At 50.0% G+C, this 21,133-nt stretch overlaps 1 protein-coding gene across 1 annotated transcript; it reads left to right on the top strand.

The window, feature by feature from the left end:
• The first annotated feature begins 7,609 nt into the window (after positions 1-7,609).
• TMEM61 (transmembrane protein 61) lies at positions 7,610-20,103 on the top strand. The gene is made up of 3 exons (XM_068991950.1): positions 7,610-7,624; positions 13,869-14,212; positions 19,836-20,103. Exons 1-3 carry the CDS (start codon positions 7,610-7,612, stop codon positions 20,101-20,103), a joined length of 627 nt encoding a protein of 208 aa, XP_068848051.1.
• The last annotated feature ends 1,030 nt before the right edge of the window (positions 20,104-21,133 follow it).

Raw genomic sequence — 21,133 nt, 5'->3', positions numbered from 1 at the left:
ACGTTAAATGGTTCTTGTACTGGAATCATTTTAATATGCAATTCCCTTATAATTTACATTACATACATGTTTATTGAAAGAAAAATATGTTGATGTGTTGTTGTTTAGTCACTAAGCTGTCTCCAACTCTTTGTGGCCCCATGGACTGTAGCCTGTCAGGCTCTTCTGTCCCTGAGATTTTCCAGGCAAGAATACTGGAGTAGGTTGCCATTTCCTTCTCTAGGGGATCTTCCCAAGGGATCAAACTTGAGTCTCCTGCTTGGCAGGTGGATTCTTTATCACCGAGCCACCAGGGAAGCCCCAAAATTTTTATCCAATACTTTACAGGGTCATTCTTTGGAAGGAATGATGCTAAAGCTGAAACTCCAGTACTTTGGCCACCTCATGAGAAGAGTTGACTCATTGGAAAAGACTCTGATGCTGGGAGGGATTGGGGGCAGGAGGAGAAGGGGACGGCAGAGGATGAGATGGCTGGATGGCATCACTGACTCGATGGACGTGAGTCTGAGTGAACTCCGGGAGATGGTCATGGACAGGGAGGCCTGGCATGCTGCGATTCATGGAGTTGCAAACAGTCGGACACAACTGAGCGACTGAACTGAACTGAACTGAACTGTATGTTAAGAATATCCAGTGAGGTCAATACTTCAAGTTAAATAGAGGTTATACACTTCATGTTATGTAGCAATCCCTAGCGATTTGTTTAACAGATGTCCAAGAGAGTTTTAGTGACATTCAGAAAACTGGTCTTTTACGGTGGGCTCTGAATATTAATTTTCCTTTTGAAAATAATGGATATATCAGGGCAGACACAGTAATTAAGACACCTTCAATTGTTCTGAGGAACAATCTGGAAGCTTCCAGAGTGATGAGAGGAGACAAACATATCTGGGAGTTGTTAGTTAAGTGATTTAAGGGACCTGTTCCCAGAGTCCCAGGAATGTCAAGGGCAGGGAGAGAGGGTCCTGGGAGAGCAGATAAGCCACCCTCGCCATCTGACCTAAGCCTGGGAAGGGACCAGCCCAGGGTGGCAAGATGAACCAATGACTAAGGGAAGTCAGATCTCCTGTGTCCAACTTTGGTGCTTTTATCCACCTCGCCGGACCTAATCTGACCTGGTCCAATCACCTCAATTACTGATGTGGAAACTGAGGTCAAAGAGAAGAATGACGTGACCAGGGTTACTTAACAGGCTAATAACAGATTTGGAGTAAAATCAGAGCATTCGGGCCCATCAGCAGCCTAAGCTACTGTCAAGTGCAAGCCCTTATTTAACTGTTGATAAACTAGATCCAGAGGGGTAGTGATTGTCTTGCTGCTGGTGGTGTCCTCGTTTGGGTGAATTCACTGAGCATTGACCACAGGAGACAGGGCTTCTTAGTGGGTAAATGGTGCTTTGGTTGGAACGGGCTGAGGGGACGGTTCGTATGGGACATCAGGCATTGGTTGAGTGGGACTGGGGTTGGTATAGAAGGAGGGATTTGAGGCAGGAGATGGGGCTCTTCAGAAATGCTGGGCTATATACCCTGAAGAAATCATAATTGTAGCACTATTCACAATAGTTAGGACATGAAAGCAACCTAGATGTCTATTGATAGATGAATGGATAAGGAAGTTTTGATACATATACACAATGGAGTATTACTCAGCTATAAAAAGGAATGCATTTGAGTCAGTTCTAGAGCCTACTATACAAAATGAAATAAGTCAGAAAGAGAAAGACCAATATCATATATTAACCCATATATATGGGATTTAGAGGGCTTCTCTGTTGGCTCAGTAAAGATTCTTCTCTGGTAAAGAATCTACCATCAATGCAGGAGACCCGGGTTTGATCCCTGGGTTGGGAAGATCCCCTGGAGGAGGGCATGGCAATCCATTCCAGTACTCTTGCCTGGAGAACCCCACAGACAGAGGAGCCTGGCGGGCTACAGTACATAGGGTCACACAGAGTGGGACACACTGAAGCGGCTAAGCAGCAGCAGCATGGAATCCAGAAACTTAGTACTGATGACCTCACTTGCAGTTAGCAAAGGAGACATAAAGAACAGACTTTTAGACAAGGTCGGGGAAGGAGAGGGTGGGATGATCTGAGAGAATGGCATTGAAACAGATATATTACTGTATTTAAAATAGAAAGCCAGTGGGTGTTTGCTGTATGATGCAGGGAACCCAAAGCCGGTAGTCTGTGACAACTTAGAGGGGTGGGATGGGGAGGGAGATGGGAGGGGGGTTCAAGAGGGAAGGGATATATGTATACCTGTGGCTGATTCATGTTGAGGTATGGCATTACATCAATGTTTGTACCACAATATTGTAAAGTAATTATTCTCTAACTAGAAAAAAAAAAAAAAAAGAAAGAAATGCTAGGCTAGAGGGAGACGATTCTGAAAAAGCCTCTATAGACCTGCAAGGAAAGTGCTGAACAGAGTCTAGGATTGCTATTAGACTTGGATGGGATTAGTAAATCCAATTCAGAGGAGGAGAGAGGAGAAGAAGAGAGAATTAAGCCTCAGAATAGAGTTGAGAGCTTGAAAGGACTCCCAACTTTTCTAGGTAGGGCAATGGAGACTGAGAGGGGACAGAGACTTGGCCAAGGCCATGAGTCAGAGTCAGGACCCAAAGCAGCCCCTGCTCTCTGTGAGGGCAGCTCTCTTCCCTCGCGCCCCATCTCAGCACATTGAGAATCATGCTTCCCACCTACAAGAGAGCTTGCAGTATCTTTCCTGGGATCTGTGGGAACAGAGGGAACAGCTGGATCTTTCCCAGAATCTGCCTCCTTTTATGTGTTTATTCCCAGAGGTCAGCCCTGGAGTCAAGGCTGCTGCCAGCCCTCCATCCACAAACCTTTGTTTGGGTTCCCAGACCACATTTCCTCCCCTGACCAGCGTGCATCTCCCCCACCCTTCAGGGCTGCTGGCCCAGCCTTGACCTGCCCACAACAGAGGCCCCAGAATAGCCCAGGGCTGGCTCACTTGGGCAGAAAATGCCTTCCAAGGAAGCTGAGGCCTTGAGGTTCTAATGCTTTTCTTACCCACAGACAGCAGTTTCCTTTTTTAGAACATGAACTCAGAGGATGTGGCTCCCTGCCTCTTCATGAATAGACTGTCTCCTAGGCACAGAATTCCAGGAACCCATGGGGCCACCAGAGACAACGGCCTCTCAAGGTTGACTGCAGGGGGAGAGCATGTCCCTTGTTGTGTAGCTGGAGCTGGCTCCAAGGGTCTGAAAACTTCATCCTGGCACCAAGTCTGGCCCACCTCTGGACCCAAAAGGAATCTTGAGGATGTTCCACGACGCCACTCCTCTACCCTCAAATCATCCACACTTATTCATTCTGCCCTTCATGCAACAAGTGTGTATCAAGCACCCACTGTGTGCTAGCTTCTTTGAGGAAGTAAAACTTTTTGGATATATCAGATAAAACAGACAAAATCCCAGCTCTCAAGAAATCCATATTTTAAGAGGGCAGTGGTTAAAAGAGACCTCTGCACATTCTTTTACATATATATATATATATATACATTTATTATAATATATACATACAAAGTAGGCTTAAATATAAACAGAGCAGCTTTAAACTCAGGTCCATCCACCACCAAAGTTCTCTATCTCTCCTGCCTCTGGATATATATATATGTATATATATATATGTATATATATATAATATGTGTGTGTGTTAATTGCTCAGTTGTGTTCAACTCTTTGCGACCCCATGGACTCCTCTTTCCATGGAATTTTCCAGACAAGAATACTGGTGTGGGTAGTCATTTCGTTCTCCAGGGAATCTTTCCAACCAGTGACCGAACCTGGGTCTCCCACATTGCAGGCAGATTCTTTATCACCTGAGCCACCAGGGAAGCCCTATATTATATAATACATATCATATTATATAATATATATAATAAATTTATATAATATATAATTATATAATATATATCCTGCTTCTAGATATATATTTATTATATATAATAATTATACCATATAAACATATAATAAATATTATATATCATTATATAGTTATATAAATAATAAAAATATTAGTACATATAATTATATGTATATAATATATATCCAGAGGCTTTGGTGTTTTATATATATATATAAAGTAATTAGCCTCCAATTAAAATAAACAAATTTATATTAAAAAAATAAAGTGGAGACAAAAAGATAAAAAGTCCTGCAGGGGCTTGGGAGAGGCACCATATAATTCTCCTTTGGAACACTGAGGAGACATCACCCAGAGAAGGGAACCTGTGAGCTGTCTTAGGGGAAGTGTGTGAGTTCACCAGGTGAAGCTGGTAAAGCAGGAGGGCCTTTGTAGCAAAAACGTGGTATTGTGCTTGGGACACGGGGGACAGTAGTTCAGGAGAGGCATGAGTGGAGTGCAGGCAATGAAGCTGGTGTCATTATTCTGAGGGCAGTGGGAGGCACTGAAAGGTTTAGGGACATGAGTCACACTGATGGGGGTGCTGTCTGGAACCTCAAGCTGGTGCATGACAGAGGGCAGACAGCCTGGGGGCAGAGAGGCCAGTGAGAGGTGCGGGGCAGCAGCCCAGGCCTCCTCTCCACTGAGGAGAGGCCAAAGTGGCAAAAAAGGAAAAATACATGTGGGTGTGGGACACTCAGACAGATGCGGACTTCAGCACTTCCTCTGCCACTCCCAACTCCAAGCCCCCCACTTATTAGTTGTGTGACCCTCATTTCAGTTCAGTTCAGTTCAGTTCAGTCGCTCAGTCGTGTCCGACTCTTTGCGACCCCATGGACTGCAGCATGCCAGGCCTCCCTGTCCATCACCAACTCTTGGAGTTTACTCAAACTCATGTCCATTCAGTTGGTGATGCCATCCAACCATCTCATCCTCTGTCGTCCCCTTCTCTTCCCACCTTCAATCTTTCCCAGCATCAGGATCTTTTCAAATGAGTCAGTTCCCTGAGAAGGTATTAATATTTCTCTCTCAGCCTTGATGAATTAGCTGAAGAGGCAGCTAAAAGGGAAAAGCCCTGACTGGTGGTCTGGTAAGTGTGAGTCTCCTCCCCCATACCTGGAGGCAGAAGTTGGTGACTGATTTTTCTGCTCTGAGCCGCCCAGGGGTGCCAGGGAAAGCCTGGGTCTGATTGTTCAGAAAGGACGTGCAAGTATTCCCAAGCCTGCATGGTCCCCACAGTGCCTGGGCATCACGACAGACCTGGGGGCTAGGATCAGAGCCTTCAAAAGTGGGGGAGAGGAAAACGGAGCTAAAAGAACTGGACCAGATCCTTGGGTTTGAGTCACCACCCAGTCCCAGTCCTCTCTAGTCCTGGCCCTACTGGGTCTGGCTGGGCTCTGCTCCAAGTCACATCTGCTCCTTGTCCTCAAGGAGGTCACCATCAACTAAGGGAGATTCACAGACTGGGCCATTGTGTAATGCAAGAGCATACCCAAGCCAGCTCCTCATGGGCAAGGTCTTACTAAACCACTGAGCCCTCATAGCTACCTTGGGAAGGAAGTACCATGGTGTCCACTTTATAAATAAGGAAATAGCAGATTAAAGAGAAGGATAGGACCGGAGTCATCCAGCCTGGAAGTGACTGAGTCAGCACAGAAATCACAACCTGCCACCTCCAGGACCTGAGTGGCCAGCCTGGGCCAGGGGACTCGGGTTTCAGCAAGGTCAGGGTTGTGCCAGGACTTGATCTCAACATTATCAACCTGTGAGTTGTGACCCTGGGCCTCCCAGCAGGGAGGAAAAGGAGAGTCTGGATCAGCGAAGGGCCCACACCTGCATAGCTTCATGGCCTCCAGCTGTTCACTCATACCCTCCATGGGCAGGCCCACAAGGACAGCAATAGGGGTGCTTGTCCCCACCTCTAGGTTAAGTAAAGCAAAGGTGAAGGAGGTCTTGGTTTGAGGTCTAACTGTTCCCTTGTCTCAGCTCAGCCTCTTGTGAACTCTTTAGACTTGCACAGGCCTTTGCCCCTCTCTGAGCCTCAGCTTTCTGTCTGTAAAATGGGAACACTTACACAGACCACACACACCGTGAAAATGAAATGAGATAACATGTAGAAGGACCTCACCAGTCAGAGGAGTCAGTGCGCAGAGAATGCTAAAGCTAAAGGTAGCATATTTCCTTGCAGACAAAGGAGTTTAAGAATGAGGGGCCTGGACCCTGCCGCTGACCTGCTCTGTGACTCTGAGACAGTAGTTTCCCCTCTCCGAGCTTCAGATCTCCACTGGGCAGCCTGCTCTAGCCTCCTGTGTCCCTGGGCTGGAAAGGGAATTGGTTTCCATCAGTTAGGTGGGGAGTCCTAGGCCACGGCTGAAGGGAATCTGACCAGCCCACCGGGCTCGTTGGAGCAGCTGGAAAAGACACAAACAAAACCCAGACGCCAGTTAGTCCAGAACTGCCTCCCTCTGACCCAGGTGAACTTGTTGAGGTCTAACCTGCCTATGACTTGGCCCACCTTCTGCACATGCTGCTCCTGCAGCCTGGAGGCTCTCCCCCCATTCCTACCCTTCACAACTCAGCAGTCCCCAGCAGAAGTTTTCACATACACGCCTCACCCGTGCTGACCCTTCCTCCAGGCTCCTGAATCACTTGTCCACAACACCTGCCTCCAGCTTGCACCTGTGAAAGGGTGACCTGAAGACCTGTGGGGTGGGGTCCCAGCCCTCCTTTGATGCAGGAGTGGATAAGTTCAGAGAATTTAGGTCACACAGTAGATGGGAGGCCTTGTTCTCCAACTCCAATCTCCTGGCCTCTCACTGGCTGGGGCAGTGACTTGATTCCTGTAGAGGCTGGGGAAGAGCTTAAAGGCAGGCAGTTATTTCTGAGAACGCTCATCTCCTGGGGATGTTAGGGTTCGAAAGACCTGTGACTTGCTCAGGATGCCACAGCCCTTTCAGACTGAGCGCGATGGCTCTTGGAGGAGTTTCGTGTCCCCTTCCCAAGCCCGCTTCGTGGAGCAGTAGGGACGGGATGGCCCCTGAGGACTGCGGATTGCCGACAGTTCAGGGAGGTAGCAGTTAATAGGGGTCTTGCCGCTCCCCCGACCCCGTTCGCCCTGGGAAACCCCATCCCCAGCCAGCCGTCTCGCTGTTCCTTTAAGGTCGGGCGCGGCACCTGGAGCCACCCGGAGCCGCTCCACCCGGGAGTCTCCGCCCGTCCAGCTGCCAGCCGGGAGGACGCGGATCCGAGGAGAGGTGGGGCGGGCCGCGTCCCGGAGCCCAAGCGCAGGTTCCCCGCAGCCGTCTGCTAAGCCTGGGGCAGGAGTGGGGCTGGTCATCACCGGAGTCGACAGCCAAGCAGGACTCCGTGCGCCCCTCAAAGCCCCCACCCGGTGGCCGAGCCCCTGCGCGGTGAAGGGGGCTTGGCACCGCTCCCACCGGGACCGGGACGGGACCCTTGAACTAGACCCCCCGCCGGACGTTAGCGTTTCTGCGGGGGCGTGGAGAGCAGGGCTGGGGGACGGTCGCCAGGGCCGCCCCTAACGCTAGGCGCCCCCAGCAGGCCGGAGGGACCGCCTTTCCCAGATTCGCGCTGCCCTCGGGCTCGACAGCCACCATGTCTTCACCCCCGGTGGATTCGTCGGGCTCCTCGCGCCAGGACCACGCCTGACCCTACGGCGCGATGACTGCGCCCAAGGTGGGTATAAACTTCCTTAACCGCGCCCCCCGCCCCGCCCCCGTCTTCAGGAGCAGCTCCTCCTAAGCCAACCCCGCCTGGTCCCCTTCCCTTCTCCCTGACCTCAGTGGTTTAGTGCGCAGAGTTTGGACACCCAAGCCTCCTCCTATCTGTCTTGTGACTCGCTGGGTGGCCTTGGACCATCGGCGCTTGGAGCCTCAGTTTGCCCCGGGGTTATGGTGAAGATAGTTCAGAACACTTCTGGTTCAGACGGTTTAGTTCTTTACAGAAAACTGCCACCTAAAGTTTTCTGGTTGGTAGTGGGGACAGTAGGATATCATTGTGCTCATTTCACAAAGGAGGAAACGGAGGCATGGAGGATCTAGGCAACTCACCCAGTGTCAGAGCCAGGCTTCCTCCTCTGTCCAGCTGTGCCACTGCTTGCCAGCCTCCCATTTCATCTTCACAACCTGCTCCTCCCCGGGGAGGCAGTAACTTGAGCTCAGAGATGTTGAGCACCCTGATCAAGATCACAGAGCAAACAAGAGTGGCCACAGTCAAAGCGACATTACTTCACCAACAAAGGTCGTCTAGTCAAAACTATGGTTTTTCCCATAGTCATGTACGGATGTGAGAGTTGCACCATAAAGAAAGCTGAGGGCCACAGAATTGATGCTTTTGAACTGTGGTGTTGGAGAAGATTCTTGAGAGTCCCTTGGACTGCAGGGAAATCAAGCCAGTCCATCCTAAAGGAAATCAGTCCTGAATATTCACTGGAAGGACTGGCGCTGAAGCTGAAACTCCAATACTTTGGCCACCTGATGTGAAGAACTGGCTCATAGGAAAAGACCCTGAGGCTGGGAAAGATTGAAGGCAGGAGGAGAAGGGGATGACAGAGGATGAGATGATTGGATGGCATCACCGACTCGATGGACATGAGTTTGAGTGAGCTCTGGGAGTTGGTGATGGACAGAGAAGCCTGGCATGCTCCAGTTCATGAGGTCGCAAAGTGTTGGACACAACTAAGCGACTGAACTGATAGAGGGAGTGATAACTTTAGCTGGTGGGAGGTGTGCGTGGTAGCAGCAGAAAGACTTCTGCAAGGATGTGGTGTTTGGCATGGGTCTCAAAGGGGGTTGTGAAATGAGGGCCCTGTATGGGGACAGAGGGCTCCCTAGGCCGAGGGAGCAACAGGTATACAGGAACCCAGGTGGCAGGAACTTGGTTGCATGGATTGGAATAGGAGGGAGCTGGAAGGAGGCGGCCAGCCTGGCAGCCTGAGTGCTGGATTGAGAATGGCACTTCTCTGGGGCTGGACTGGGGTCATGCCCTCCAGGGCAGGGAGCCCTTCCTTCCTCCCCCTGATCAGGGTCCAGGGGGCACTCCTGTGAAGGGTGAGTAAACTGCCTGAAGACCACCTCTCTGAAATGGACCAGGGGAATCTTGAAGGTGAGCACATCCTGCTGATAATCCATCAGAGCCCCGATCTGTAAAAATAATGAAAACTACCGCACAACAGAGCAGTCTGTCCTTCATCCAGCAGACACTGACAGCTTCCACTGCCCAGGGGTGGCAGGTCATTGTGTGCTTTGCCTGCCCATGGAGCGGGGGAATCCACATGCAGAGGGGTTGACTCACACAGAAGGAGATGACATGGCCTCCAGTGAGACCATGCTAGGGGTGATCCAGGGGCTTCTCTGAGGTTTGGAAGCATTCGAGTCAGGAAGGAGGGCAGGGCATTTTAGAAAGTGGGAACTGACTGAGCTAAAGACTTACAAATGCATCTATTCACAGCATGGTCTAGACTTTATATACTGAAAAATACAGATCTATCTAGCTGTGCACTCACAGATATTTGAGTTAGACGTGTGTGTGTGTTAGTTGCTCAGTTGTGTCTGACTCTTTGCAACCCCATGGATTGTAGCCCACCAGGCTCCTCTGTCCATGGAATTCTCCAGGCAAGGATACTGGAGTGAGTAGCCATTCCTTCTCCAGGGGATCTTCCCAGCCCAGGGATCAAACCTGGGCATCCTGCATTGCAGGCAGATTCTTTACCATGTGAGCCACCAGGGAGTCAGAGTAGACCTGGTTCAGATTTGGCATTGACCTCAGACAAGCTGTCACCCTTGCAGCTCCAGTGTCTTCGGAACCTAGTGCTGTTGCTAGGATTAAGATGGGGGACACCTGTAAGTTGCTGGCTGTGGTTCCCAGCCCCTGTAAATGCCCAGTACACACCTGCTGCCACTATCATCAGGTATGCAGGCCAAGGGAGGAGGACCCAAAAGGAAGCGTCCACTGTGGATCGTGCTCATCTCTGATGGGCAGCATTAATGATATTTGCATTTTTATTCTCTTATCCACAATGAGGAACTATTGCTTTTATAGAAATTTAAAAGCATCATAAGTTACCTTACAATTCAGGGGTTGACATACAAGCTGTATGCTGCTTTGGTAAAATCTCTCATCTTCCTGGACTCACTCTCAGTTCAGTTGCTCAGTTGTGTCTGACTCTGAGACCCCATGGACTGCAGCATACACACATACACACTTTTAAAAATTTTATTTTTTAATGGAAGGATAATTGCTTTACAGAATTGGTGATGCTTTACAGTTGCTTTACAGTTGGTGATGCTTTACATCACCAACTCCTGGAGGTTGTTCAAACTCACGTCCATCGAATCAGTGATGCCATCCAACCATCTCATCCTTTGTCATCCCCTTCTCCTCCTGCCTTCAATCTTTCCCAGCCTCAAGGTCTTTTCCTATGACCCAGTTCTTCACATCAGGTGGCCAAAGTGTTGGAGTTTCAGCTTCAGCATCAGTCCTTCCAGTGAATATTCAGGACTGATTTCCTTAGGATAGACTGGTTGGATCTCCTTGCTGTCCAAGGGACTCTCAAGAGTCTTTTCTAATACCACAGTTCAAAAACATCAATTCTTCAGTGCTCAGCTTTCTTTATAGTCCAACTCGCACATCCATACATGACTACTGGAAAAATCATAGCTTTGACTAGATGGACCTTTGCTGGCAAAGTAGTGTCTCTGTTTTTTAATAAGCTGTCCAGGTTGGTCATAACTTTTCTTCCAAGGAGCAAGCATCTTTTAATTTCATGGCTGCAGTCACCATCTGTAGTGATTTTGGAGCCCCCCAAAATAAAGTGTGTCACTGTTTCCACTGTTTCCCCATCTATTTCCCATGAAGTGGTGGGACCAGATGCCATGATCTTCGTTTTCTGAATGTTGAGCTTTAAGCCAGCTTTTTCACTCTCCTCCAGTTCCTCTTCGCTTTCTGCCATAAAGGTGGTGTTATCTGCCATAAGGGTGGACTCAGTCTAGTCATTTGCAAAACAAGAATTTCTTTCCCTGCCCTGACAATCTGCCTCAGTTGTGGTCAGATGAGATGCCAGGTGTGAAGGGGAACTGTCAAGTGTCAACATATAGGTGAGGGGTTAAACTGTTACCGATTTGCTGGGGTTTTTTTCTTTCAGTTTTTCCTTCTGACAGCCTTTCCTCGCTGTCTTTGGAGAGAGTGTAGTGAGGTTCTTTTTCTCCCCCAGAGAAAACGCCTTGAGCTGGAGATAGGAGCCACTTGCCCCATTGACAGATTCACAGGAACAGAACCAAAGGTAATTTACAAATGGCATGTTTCTATATGCTTCTGGTGGCCTGGAGGCTCAGGAAGATTGGGGTCCACTCCTTGAGCACCTCATTTCATGTATACATTTTATCTTTCTCGCTCACATGTGTACATAGACACACATACACACTTTTTAAAAAATTTTTATTTTTTAATTGAAGGATAATTGCTTTACAGAATTTTGCTGTTTTCTGTCAAACCTCAACATGAATCAGCCATAGGTATATCCCCTCCCTTTTGAACCTCCCTCCCATCTCCCTCCCCACCTCATCCCTCTAGGTTGATACAGAGCCCCTGTTTGAGTTTCCCGAGCCATACAGCAAATTCCTGTTGGCTATCTGTTTTACATTTGGTAATGTAAGTTTCCATGTCACTCTTTCCATACCTCTCACCCTCTCCTCCCCTCTCCCCATGTCCATAAGTCTATTCTCTATGTCTGTTTCTCCACTGTTGCCCTGTAAATAAATTCTTCAGTACCATTTTTCTAGATTCCGTATATATGCATACATATGTTTTTAAACACATCTGGAAACATGCCCTTTTGAAATCTAAAGTCTCGCCTACTAGATCTTGAACACTTTGCCATGCTCTTCAGCTCCCCGAGCATGCTTCCCTGGTGGCTCAGAGGTTAGGGCGTCTGCCTGCAATGTGGGAGACCTGGGTTCAGGAAGATACCCTGGAGAAGGAAATGGCAACCCACTCCAGCATTCTTGCCTGGAGAATCCCGTGGATGGAGGAGCCTGGTGGGCTCCAGTCCACGGGGTCGCTAAGAGTCAGACACGACTGAGTGACTTCACTTTCAGCTCCCTGAGGAGTGTGTCTTTGAATGACTGCACAGCAGGGCATCGTTCAGATGTACCCTGTTAGGCTGGGCAAGCCCCATTTGGAAGGCTGACCATTAGTCTTCCTGAGGTCTATGAGTCCCTGGCCCTCTCCTTCACTGGCTCAACTTGTGGACGAGGAGAGGGGGATTCTGTAAGTTTTCCTGGAGAGCACGCATCCCCATCCATCTATCTGTATGGATGAGGAGACAGGTCAGGCGCAGTTGGGAGGCTTATCCCAGGACACGGCTGGCGAGCTGCAGAGTAGGGGCCAAAACCAGACTCCAAGGCTGGGTGCTGCGGCAGTATTCCCTCCCCTCTCCCAGTCCCTCCCAGCTAGGAGAGGGGCTTTTCACCCAACAAGGTTTATTCAGCAACACTCTTTCTCATTTAGGAGATTTTCTTCAACACCTGTTTATGGAGCAGCTACTATGTGCTAGGCACTAGGGGATAGAGCTGTAAACAAGGCAGATACGGACCCTGCCCTCAGGGAGCTTGCTGTCTGGTGAGGACAAGACACAAAGAGAAGTCAAACAGACAGATAACAGCTTGGTCAATGAAGGCCAGGGGACTCTGAGTTTAAAGTGTCCCCTTTGAAGGCTTCTCAGGTGAGAGTCAAGCTGGGCGTGGAGAAGACATTGATGATAGCAAGTTACCAGGGAGAGGGAACAGCGTGTACAATGACCTGGATGTTGGTTTTGGAGAAATCCTTTCCTGTCTGTATAATCTGGAGCCAGGGTTCCTCCCAGGTGTTTTTTTTCCACCCCCTGGGCATTTTGTTTTTCCTCACTGAGTTAACACTGTTTGCTTAATTTGGCACCTAAGTTGGAAAAAGTCAGATATCATAAGAATTTCCCCCTGTTGTTAAATATCTGTGCTGAGCTTGATTTTTTTTTTTAAATCAGTCATGAATAGTCCATCTAGATTTTATGCCATGGTTTATTCACCCTTTCCCTATAGTTGGACATTTAGTCTCTTTCCAAATTATGACCATTAAAAATAAGGCCACAAAACCATCTTTCTGCATGAAATTTTGCTTTGTGCTGTGAATCTCAGCTCCAGGCTTCTCAATGCCCTTTCCCCACTGGCGCCGGTACCTGCCCCCAGTTTCAGTGTCTTCCTCTGTCAGATGGAGATTTGGAGTTGTTGTTTAGTCACTCAGTCATATCCTACTCTTTTGCAGTTCCATGGACTGTAGCCCACCAGGCTCCTCTGTCCATGGAATTTCCCAGGCAAGAATACTGGAATGGGCTGCCGTTTCCTCCTCCAGGGAATCTTCCCAACCCAGGGATGGAGCCCAGGTCTCCTGCATTGCAGACAAATTCTTTACCAGCTGAGCCACCTGGAAAGCCTATTAAATGGAGATAAGAGCATCACCCTTTTGAGATTGTGACCTGGGTGAAGTGAGACAACGCATAAGCAGCAAGCCCCTCTCCTGGCAGGCCTGGCGGACCCCACAGGGTTCACTCTCCTCCCTCCCAGCCTGCAGGAGATGCAGAGAGGACCCACCAAGCAGATGAGGCCTCTGAGTCCTGGGGGAAGGCCGGGCAGGAAGGAGCCACACTGAGTCCTGCCAGGTCCCAGGTGTGGTGCCAGGACCTTGGGGCACACGGTCTGTGGCCTTCAGAGCAGCCCTGGAGGGCTGCGAGCATCACCTCCATTCCACAGATGAGGAAGCGGAGGCACAGAGGAGTCAAGCGGCCCCTCCGAGAGCGCGCAGGGATCTCAGGCAGGACTAAAACCCACGTCTGGTACCCAGCAGGCCTCTCACAGCGCTTGTTTCCTCTTTTCTCTCCTTTCCTGTCCAGGCTTGTGACAGGGCCCGCGTGGCCTCCACCCTGAGCTACTGCATGATGGCCAGCGGCATGGTGGTGCTAGTGGCTGGGACCCTCTGCTTCGCCTGGTGGAGTGAAGGGGACGCAGGGCCCCCGCAGTCGGCCCCGCCCACTGGATGCCCTGAGCCTGAGGCCCCTGGTGCCCTGCTCAGGTCGGTCAGCTTCTTCTGCTGCGGCGCCGGTGGCCTGCTGCTGGTCTTCGGCCTGCTGTGGTCGGTCAAGGCCAGAACCCAGAAGCTGCCTCGATGGGACCCATACCACCTCTCCAGGGACCTGTACTACCTCACTGTGGAGTCCTCAGAGAAGGAGAGCTGCAGGTCTAGTGCAGCTGTGGGGAGTGGGGGCCACAGGTAGGGCTCAGTCACACCATTAGGCATTTACTCAACCAACTCCCATGGGGTTTCTCCTCTGGTCTAGGCTTTAGCTATGCTTTGGGATCATGGAGGCTGATCATCACTTCTGGAAGTGTTTTAAGTCCCTTGACAGAGGCAGGCTTTGACAAATCAGAGTGGTTAAAGCTGTGAAAGAGGGCAGATGTGGTCCTGTGGGACATGAAAAATCCAGGAAGGCTTCCTGGAGGAAGTGGCAGTAGAGATTAGCATGGTATGGGGCAGAGTAGTGTAGGGGTTAAGAACTTACCCACAGGAGTCAGACCCATAGGGATCCTCTCCTGGTTCTGTCACTAACTAGCTGTGGGACTTCAGGAGATTATGCAACCCCACTGAACCTCAACATCTCATCAGAAATGAAACAGGAGTCATAAAAATGACAAATGTAGCAAATTCCTGTATAGCAGTTGCACGTTGTTGTTGAGTCGCTAAGTCCTATCTCACTCTTTGCGACCTCATGGACTGCAGCACACCAGGCTTCCCTGTCCTTCACTATCTCCTGGAGTTTTTCAAACTCACGTCCCTTCAGTCAGCGATGCCTTGCAATCTAAACACCTTATCCTCTGGCTCCCCCTTCTCCTCCTGCCCTCTGTCTTTCCCAGCATCAGGGTCTTCTCCAATGAGTCGGCTCATAGTACTTACCTGAGATGATGTATATGAAGAACTCAGCCCAGAGCCTGGCACACAATAGATGCACAGAAAATGTCAACTTTTCCTCAAGTGGATAAGGTGGAGAGAGGTGTCTTAAGCAGGCAGAGGAGCATGTGCAAAAGCCCAGGGATGAGGTAGGGAATGGAGAAAAAATCTTACATTGACATAATATTTCTCATATTTTTCTAAATCACTCCCTCCCAGGAGACTGTTTAGGCCTTTTTCCCTTAATCCTCCCTCATGGAATGTTAATACCACAGATATACTGTATATTTGGTCTGCATGTATCTCTGTGCTTCATACATAAGCACAGTATCAGCAAGACTCCCAGAACCAATTTTTGCCCTGTTGAGAATGCATGTGTCTTACATGCTCTTATTATGTACTTACTCTTTCACCAAGTGTCTGCTGTGCCTGCATATATCAGGGGCCTGCATGCACCCAGTCCAGCCCACCTGGAAGGTAAGAATGACTATTTACAGAAAAAGAGGGTAGGGTTATACAGCTAGAAAGTGACAGAGCCTGCTGGCTGTGAGGTGTGTGTTCCCCTACACCACTCTGTAAGCACTGGATTTGCATGCACTGAGGGCTAAACCAGATGAGGGGACCTGGGCACTCTTCTTCCCTGAGTGAGAGAGGAAAATGCATCCTGAGTTAAAGAAGGTAACAGATTAGTCCCTGCTACTGGCCTGTGACTCCCTGAGGTCACAGACAATAGCATGTTCAATGGAAGTCCCTTAGTCCAGTGGTCAGGCCTTGATTTGACTTTAGAGGGAAGGGCAGGACCTTGGGGCCTCTTCACTTCTCAGATGAGAAACCTGGGTCTCAGAGAGACCAGTGACCTACCTGGTTACACAGTGAGTTATTGGTTGGAACCAGATTATGCCTCAGGGTACCTGTCCTTCCCCACCCAGCCTGACCTGAGGACAGAGAATGGGTGTTGTCAATACACACAGTCATGTTGATCCAACAGGGTCTAGGCCACAGCTGCATGTCAGGTGGAGGAACTCAGTCTTCTTTCCCAGCTGAGCCAGGGAGGAACTCACCCACTGCAGGGTACTCATGGTCCATCAAGTTCAGAGATCATGTCTTAGACTCAGAGCTGGGATGGTTTCATGTTGGTGAGGCTGCTTCTGCTAATGGTTCTTTCTTGTCCCTGGGGCTGAGCCATCCTGGCCCTCCTACTGAAAGCCCAGCATCTGGGCCCCATGGGAAGGTCACTTAGCTGTCCCTGCCTCCAGGCACCTTGCTCTCTGTGGGTAACTCCAGGTTCAAGACAAAGGCCATCTAGGCTGATGACTTGGGTGGGCCCGTTTCCCTCTTGGGGCCTCAGAGTCCATATTTATTCATCTGCTTATTCTTTCATGCATTTCACCAACATTTACTGAGTACCTAATTCTGCAGGTACAAAACCGCTCCCATATGAAATGTGAGCCCTAGATACAGTGCCTGGGTGGGAGGCCTCTGGGATTCCCCACTCCCAACCACAGTGAGAACAGCAGAAAAAGGCATGGGTCTAGTCGGACATAAGGCTGTCAGTGTCTACTCTTTCCTAAGCTGTGTGTTCTTGACTTAGACTCTCTGAGACTCATCTAGCTTTTCCTGTCAATCCTGGAATTTTCCCTAGGATTGCTGTTAGGCTCAAATGAGATGATAGATGGGGAGGTGAATTTATTGCAAAACTCAGTCCTCTTCTTTGCTTTCATTTGATGATATACTTTCATGCCCACTGATTTAAGCCTCACTGGTTAAAAGGCAATGTAAGGTCCATTTTACAGATGAGAAAGCTGAGGTATGGAGAGATTAGGGATTGGGTTGGGGAGGTGTGATGGTTGGTGTTGGCTGGGGCTTTGCCGCTTAGTTGATGTGTGGCCCTAGCTTACCTGTGCGATGACTGACCAGGCTTGTCACGAACGTGAAATGAGATTAGAGAGCTTGAGTGTAGGGCAAATAGTGCTTCACCCCTGGCCCCTTTCCCCTTTCCCTACTATGTTTGTCTGACTCAGCTGAATGGTGGAGAAGCTGGTGCTAGGCTCAGATCTCCTGTCGCCTCCAGGCTCAGTGAAGCTTCCTGAGCACAGGGACCACAGCAGCCTGCCTGACCCAGCCAGCTGCAGGGAGCCATGTCCAGAATGCTCCAAGAATGGGTTTCCCCCTCGAGTGTGCGATGCGGTCCCCCTGCCTCGGGCTTCATGTTTGCCAAGCTTCTGGCTTCCGGGACCATGCCGGTGGTGAACCGGGGCTGGGTGGGCCCAGCTGGCTAGGTGAGATGGTGTGAGGGCTACTGTATCTGCCCTTTGAGCAAACTTCCTGCTGTGGGCTGGTCTCACCCGGCAGCTGTGCCCTGCCTTGCCAGCTGTTGCCTGCCGAAGCAGTGCCAGGGTACCCAAAGCCTGCCTTGTGTCTCCCAGGCTTGGAGAAGTAGGGAGTGGCTGGGGCATGGCCAGGAGGTGAGCAGGGCAGGAGATGTGGGCTTTTGGAAGCCTAATCACCCATATTTTCCTGAGTGTTGTTAAAGCATTTTCCCTTTTCCTGAATCTATAAAATAGTAATTGTTATCCTCATTTTATGGATGAGAAGAAAGAGGCTCAGATTGGGTATGAACATAGCCTAGGTCACGTAGCAATTGAACCTAGCTTGCCTGCCTCCAGGAGCAATATTCTTTGTCTGCCCTCACTTCAAATGACACTGTGAGTCAGAGGCGGGTGGGACCCCTTATCAGCTTCCTTGTCTGAAGTGCCTTGTATTACCTCATTTAATCTTCACATGGTCCTGTGAGGTCAGTGCCTGTATCATCCCTGTTTACAGATGGGGAAACTGGGGCTCAGGTTAATAGAGTTACTGACTGTTTGCAAAAGTTTTCACTTTCATCTCAGGTTTAAAGGATTTGTTAACAAAATAAGCCACTCGTTATATACAAGTAAATAATACAGATATTTATTAGAGAATTGTCTAACTTATTTTCAACATACTAACATTAAAAGAAAAGAGAACTAGACCAGAGAATACATCACCAAGTTGGGTTTTGACCAACATCCAGACTTAAAGAGCGCTGGGACGTCCCGGGTCACAGTACATCTAGAGTCCCAGTTGGGGAAGGGTCGCAGGCAGTGTGTTGGCTCTGTGGGTGAGACTTCAAAGGCTGCAGTTTGGGGTTCCCATTTATAATCCCAGGATGGTGGCAAACTGACATCATCATCAATCTGTGACCAAACTGCAGCTCTGGCTTCTTGTTGCTGCTGCTGCTAAGTCGCTTCAGTCATGTCCGACTCTGTGCGACCCGATAGACGGCAGTCCACTAGGCTCCCCTGTCCCTGGGATTCTCCAGGCAAGAACACTGGAGTGGGTTGCCATTTCCTTCTCCAATGCATGAAAGTGAAACGTGAAAATGAAGTCGCTCAGTCGTGTCCAACTCTTAGCAATCCCATGGACTACAGCCCACCAGGCTCCTCCGTCCGTGGGATTTTCCAGGCAAGAGTACTGGAGTGGTGTGCCATTGCTGGCTTCGTGTTAATTGCTGTTTATTTTGTCTTGTAAAACTTGGAATGTCGTTAAGCCTGGGGCGTGGTTGGCCAGGCCCCCTCTAGCGGCTCAACAATCTCCAGATCTCTCCCGCATCTTATCTCTGGTGCTGCAAGTCTTGCACTCACGGCAGACGGTCACTCACAGTCAGGGCAGTGCCCAGGCAGGTTAGAAGCAAGGTCAGAGGCCTGCTCTGCTTTGTCTCTGAAGCCTAAACAAGACTATTCATTTAATTTCCCTAACACTGACCCACAATCTCCCACCGAGAATGTAGCTGAGCAGGGAGCTGGACCAGCCAACGCTGTGACTCATAATCAACCTTAGAGACGCTTGGGGTGGGAAGGGACCTCCAGAATCACCTGTCAGCCCCTGTATGTGGCAGTATCTTCCCAAAGCAGAAGCAGCCCAGACATAGGATCAGTGACATTCTTACCCCCAAGGTCCTGGGAAGGGAAGGAGCACTGACTCCCCACAGGTGATTCTCCAGGGCCCTGAGAGGATGGAGGGTCAGCCTCGTTTCCATCAGCTTTGGTGTGGCTGGGATGCAAGTGACCTGTTCTTGGAATCTAGAGGGCAGAGCCTGGTCAGAAGAGCCTGGATGGATCTCAAGTCCCTCCAGGGTGGTTCATCTAGGGGAGGTGGGGGAAAGTCACAAGAAAGCCAAGCTGCTCAGTGATAGATATGGTTGACTGGGTAGATAGTGAGCTCTCTGTCTCTGGAGGTATGCAAGCAGAGGTAGTCACTTAGCAGGCTTACCATATCAGGGCCTCAAGCATTCAGATGGGCAGGGGAATTAAGGTCTCCCATCTTTCCCTGAGCAGCTGCAACTCTAGACCTTGTAAGGGAGGTTACAGTAAGATGGGGGTTTTTCTCCCCATGGATCATCATTTAGTTTTTCACCAAACAACCCCCCTGCCCCAGCATCAATCCCTGGACACTTAAAGTCAGTTCCTGCCCTAGGGGACCACCAGGTGGGGTCAACGCAGTGACAGAGGGGAGAGTCCTGTGGGGGCGCAGAGCAGGGAGTGGGAGCTTGGTGAGGGGAGGTCAGCAGAGCTCCCCAGAGGAGACTCCAAGGACAAGTGGGAGCTGACAGGGAAGCAGGGAAGGGTTGAGGGAGGTGGGAAGGACTTGCCCTGCAGAGAGAATTGAGGAGACAGAGGGTGTGACGAGCCCGGGTGGAGAGCCAACTGAATGGAGAACTGACTACAAGGGAGGGAGAGCAGTTGAGGAGCTGAGGTGGGCAAGGGGTGGTGGCTGTCAAGCTCCAGCAGTGTTTGCAGGGCCCAGGGAAGCCTGTAGCCTCCCTCCCCCTCTCCCTGGTGTGCAGTCGGGTTTTACCCCACCCCTGTTGACAGCCTCTCTTCTATTCCTCTAGGACCCCAAAGGTGATTATTGTCCCCACTTACGAGGAAGCTGTGCGCTGCCCTCTGGCTGGGGAACTCTCGACACCACCTGCATCCCCTGTGGAGGAAGACCTGGAGTGCAGTGCCTCAGGGGATGCCCTGCCTGGGGCCCAGCCCCCCTTGCCTCCACCTAGCTATGAGAGCCTCATCTTCGCTGCTGGTGGCATCCCTAGAGAGACAGCACCTGGGGCTGCACGCTCCCTCACGGGCCCTGTTCAGATTGCAGAGGGTGGAAGTTAAAGTCTTCTAGCAGGCCTGGAAGCTGGAGACCAGTGATGGGCCTCTTCTAAGTGTCTGGTCCAGTGGCTGGTACACACAGGCAGTCAACAAATACTGCTGAAAGCTGTTTTGTTTCTTCTATTGCTGTGTAACAAATGGCTGAAAATAAATCCATTTTATCATCTCTCATGATTCTGTGGATTGCCTGGGCCCAGCTGGGTGGTTCTACTGCCCCTTGTGATGTTGGTGGAGCTGCAGTCCATGGGGCCCAGTATGCCCAAGATGGCACTTTCACATGGCAGTTACTGTTGGCTGTCAGCTGGGAAATATTCTTGTGCTGATGAGGAAATTGGGGCCAAGAGGCAGAGCCAGGACTGGCCCAAATAATACATTGAGTTTCAGTTATACCAAAAAGACATGAACTCTGAATTCAGACAATCTGTGCATGAGTTCCGCCAGGTACCCGCTGAGTGACTTTGGACAAGTGACTATACCTCTCTCTGCCTCAGTTTCCTCATCTGTTAAATGGGAATTACAGAGGCCCCAGCCCCTACCTGAGTGAGCTGAGTTTTGAGCATTAAATGAGATGATAGCAGGTGACATTATGAGATCACACTGAACCTGCAGGCTTAGTGTTAATGTAGCAAACAATAAATGCAGACTTCTGAGCTCAGCAGCAGCGTCTCTTAAGCATGCAGTGATTGTCGGATTTTGTTAGTAGAGGTAACTACTCCCTCCCCCTGCCGCCCCACTAGGCGCCTCTGCTCCTAGACCTCCTGTGACAGGGAGCTCCACACCTCTTCTGTATTCCAGATATGATAGAGATGTCTGCTTCCAGAATGTCATACCCCATTCACAGATGAGAAAACTAGCCCAGAGAGGTTAAGTAACCTTCCCAGGGTCACTCTGCAAGCAGGAGTTCAAAGTCCTGGGGCTCAGTCAACTGTGTAGGTACAGCATTCCCCGAGGAGCTTCCCATTTACCAGGCCAGGCTCCCTGCAGTTCTTTCACATCCTCAAGCTCTTTGCTACAGGCAGTGTCCCCATTTAAC

Source organism: Capricornis sumatraensis, chromosome 2, assembly GCF_032405125.1.
Source record: "Capricornis sumatraensis isolate serow.1 chromosome 2, serow.2, whole genome shotgun sequence".
NCBI lineage: Eukaryota > Metazoa > Chordata > Mammalia > Artiodactyla > Bovidae > Capricornis > Capricornis sumatraensis.
The sequence above is the reverse complement of the archived record's forward strand: the minus strand, read 5'-3'. Positions and strand labels throughout refer to the sequence as shown.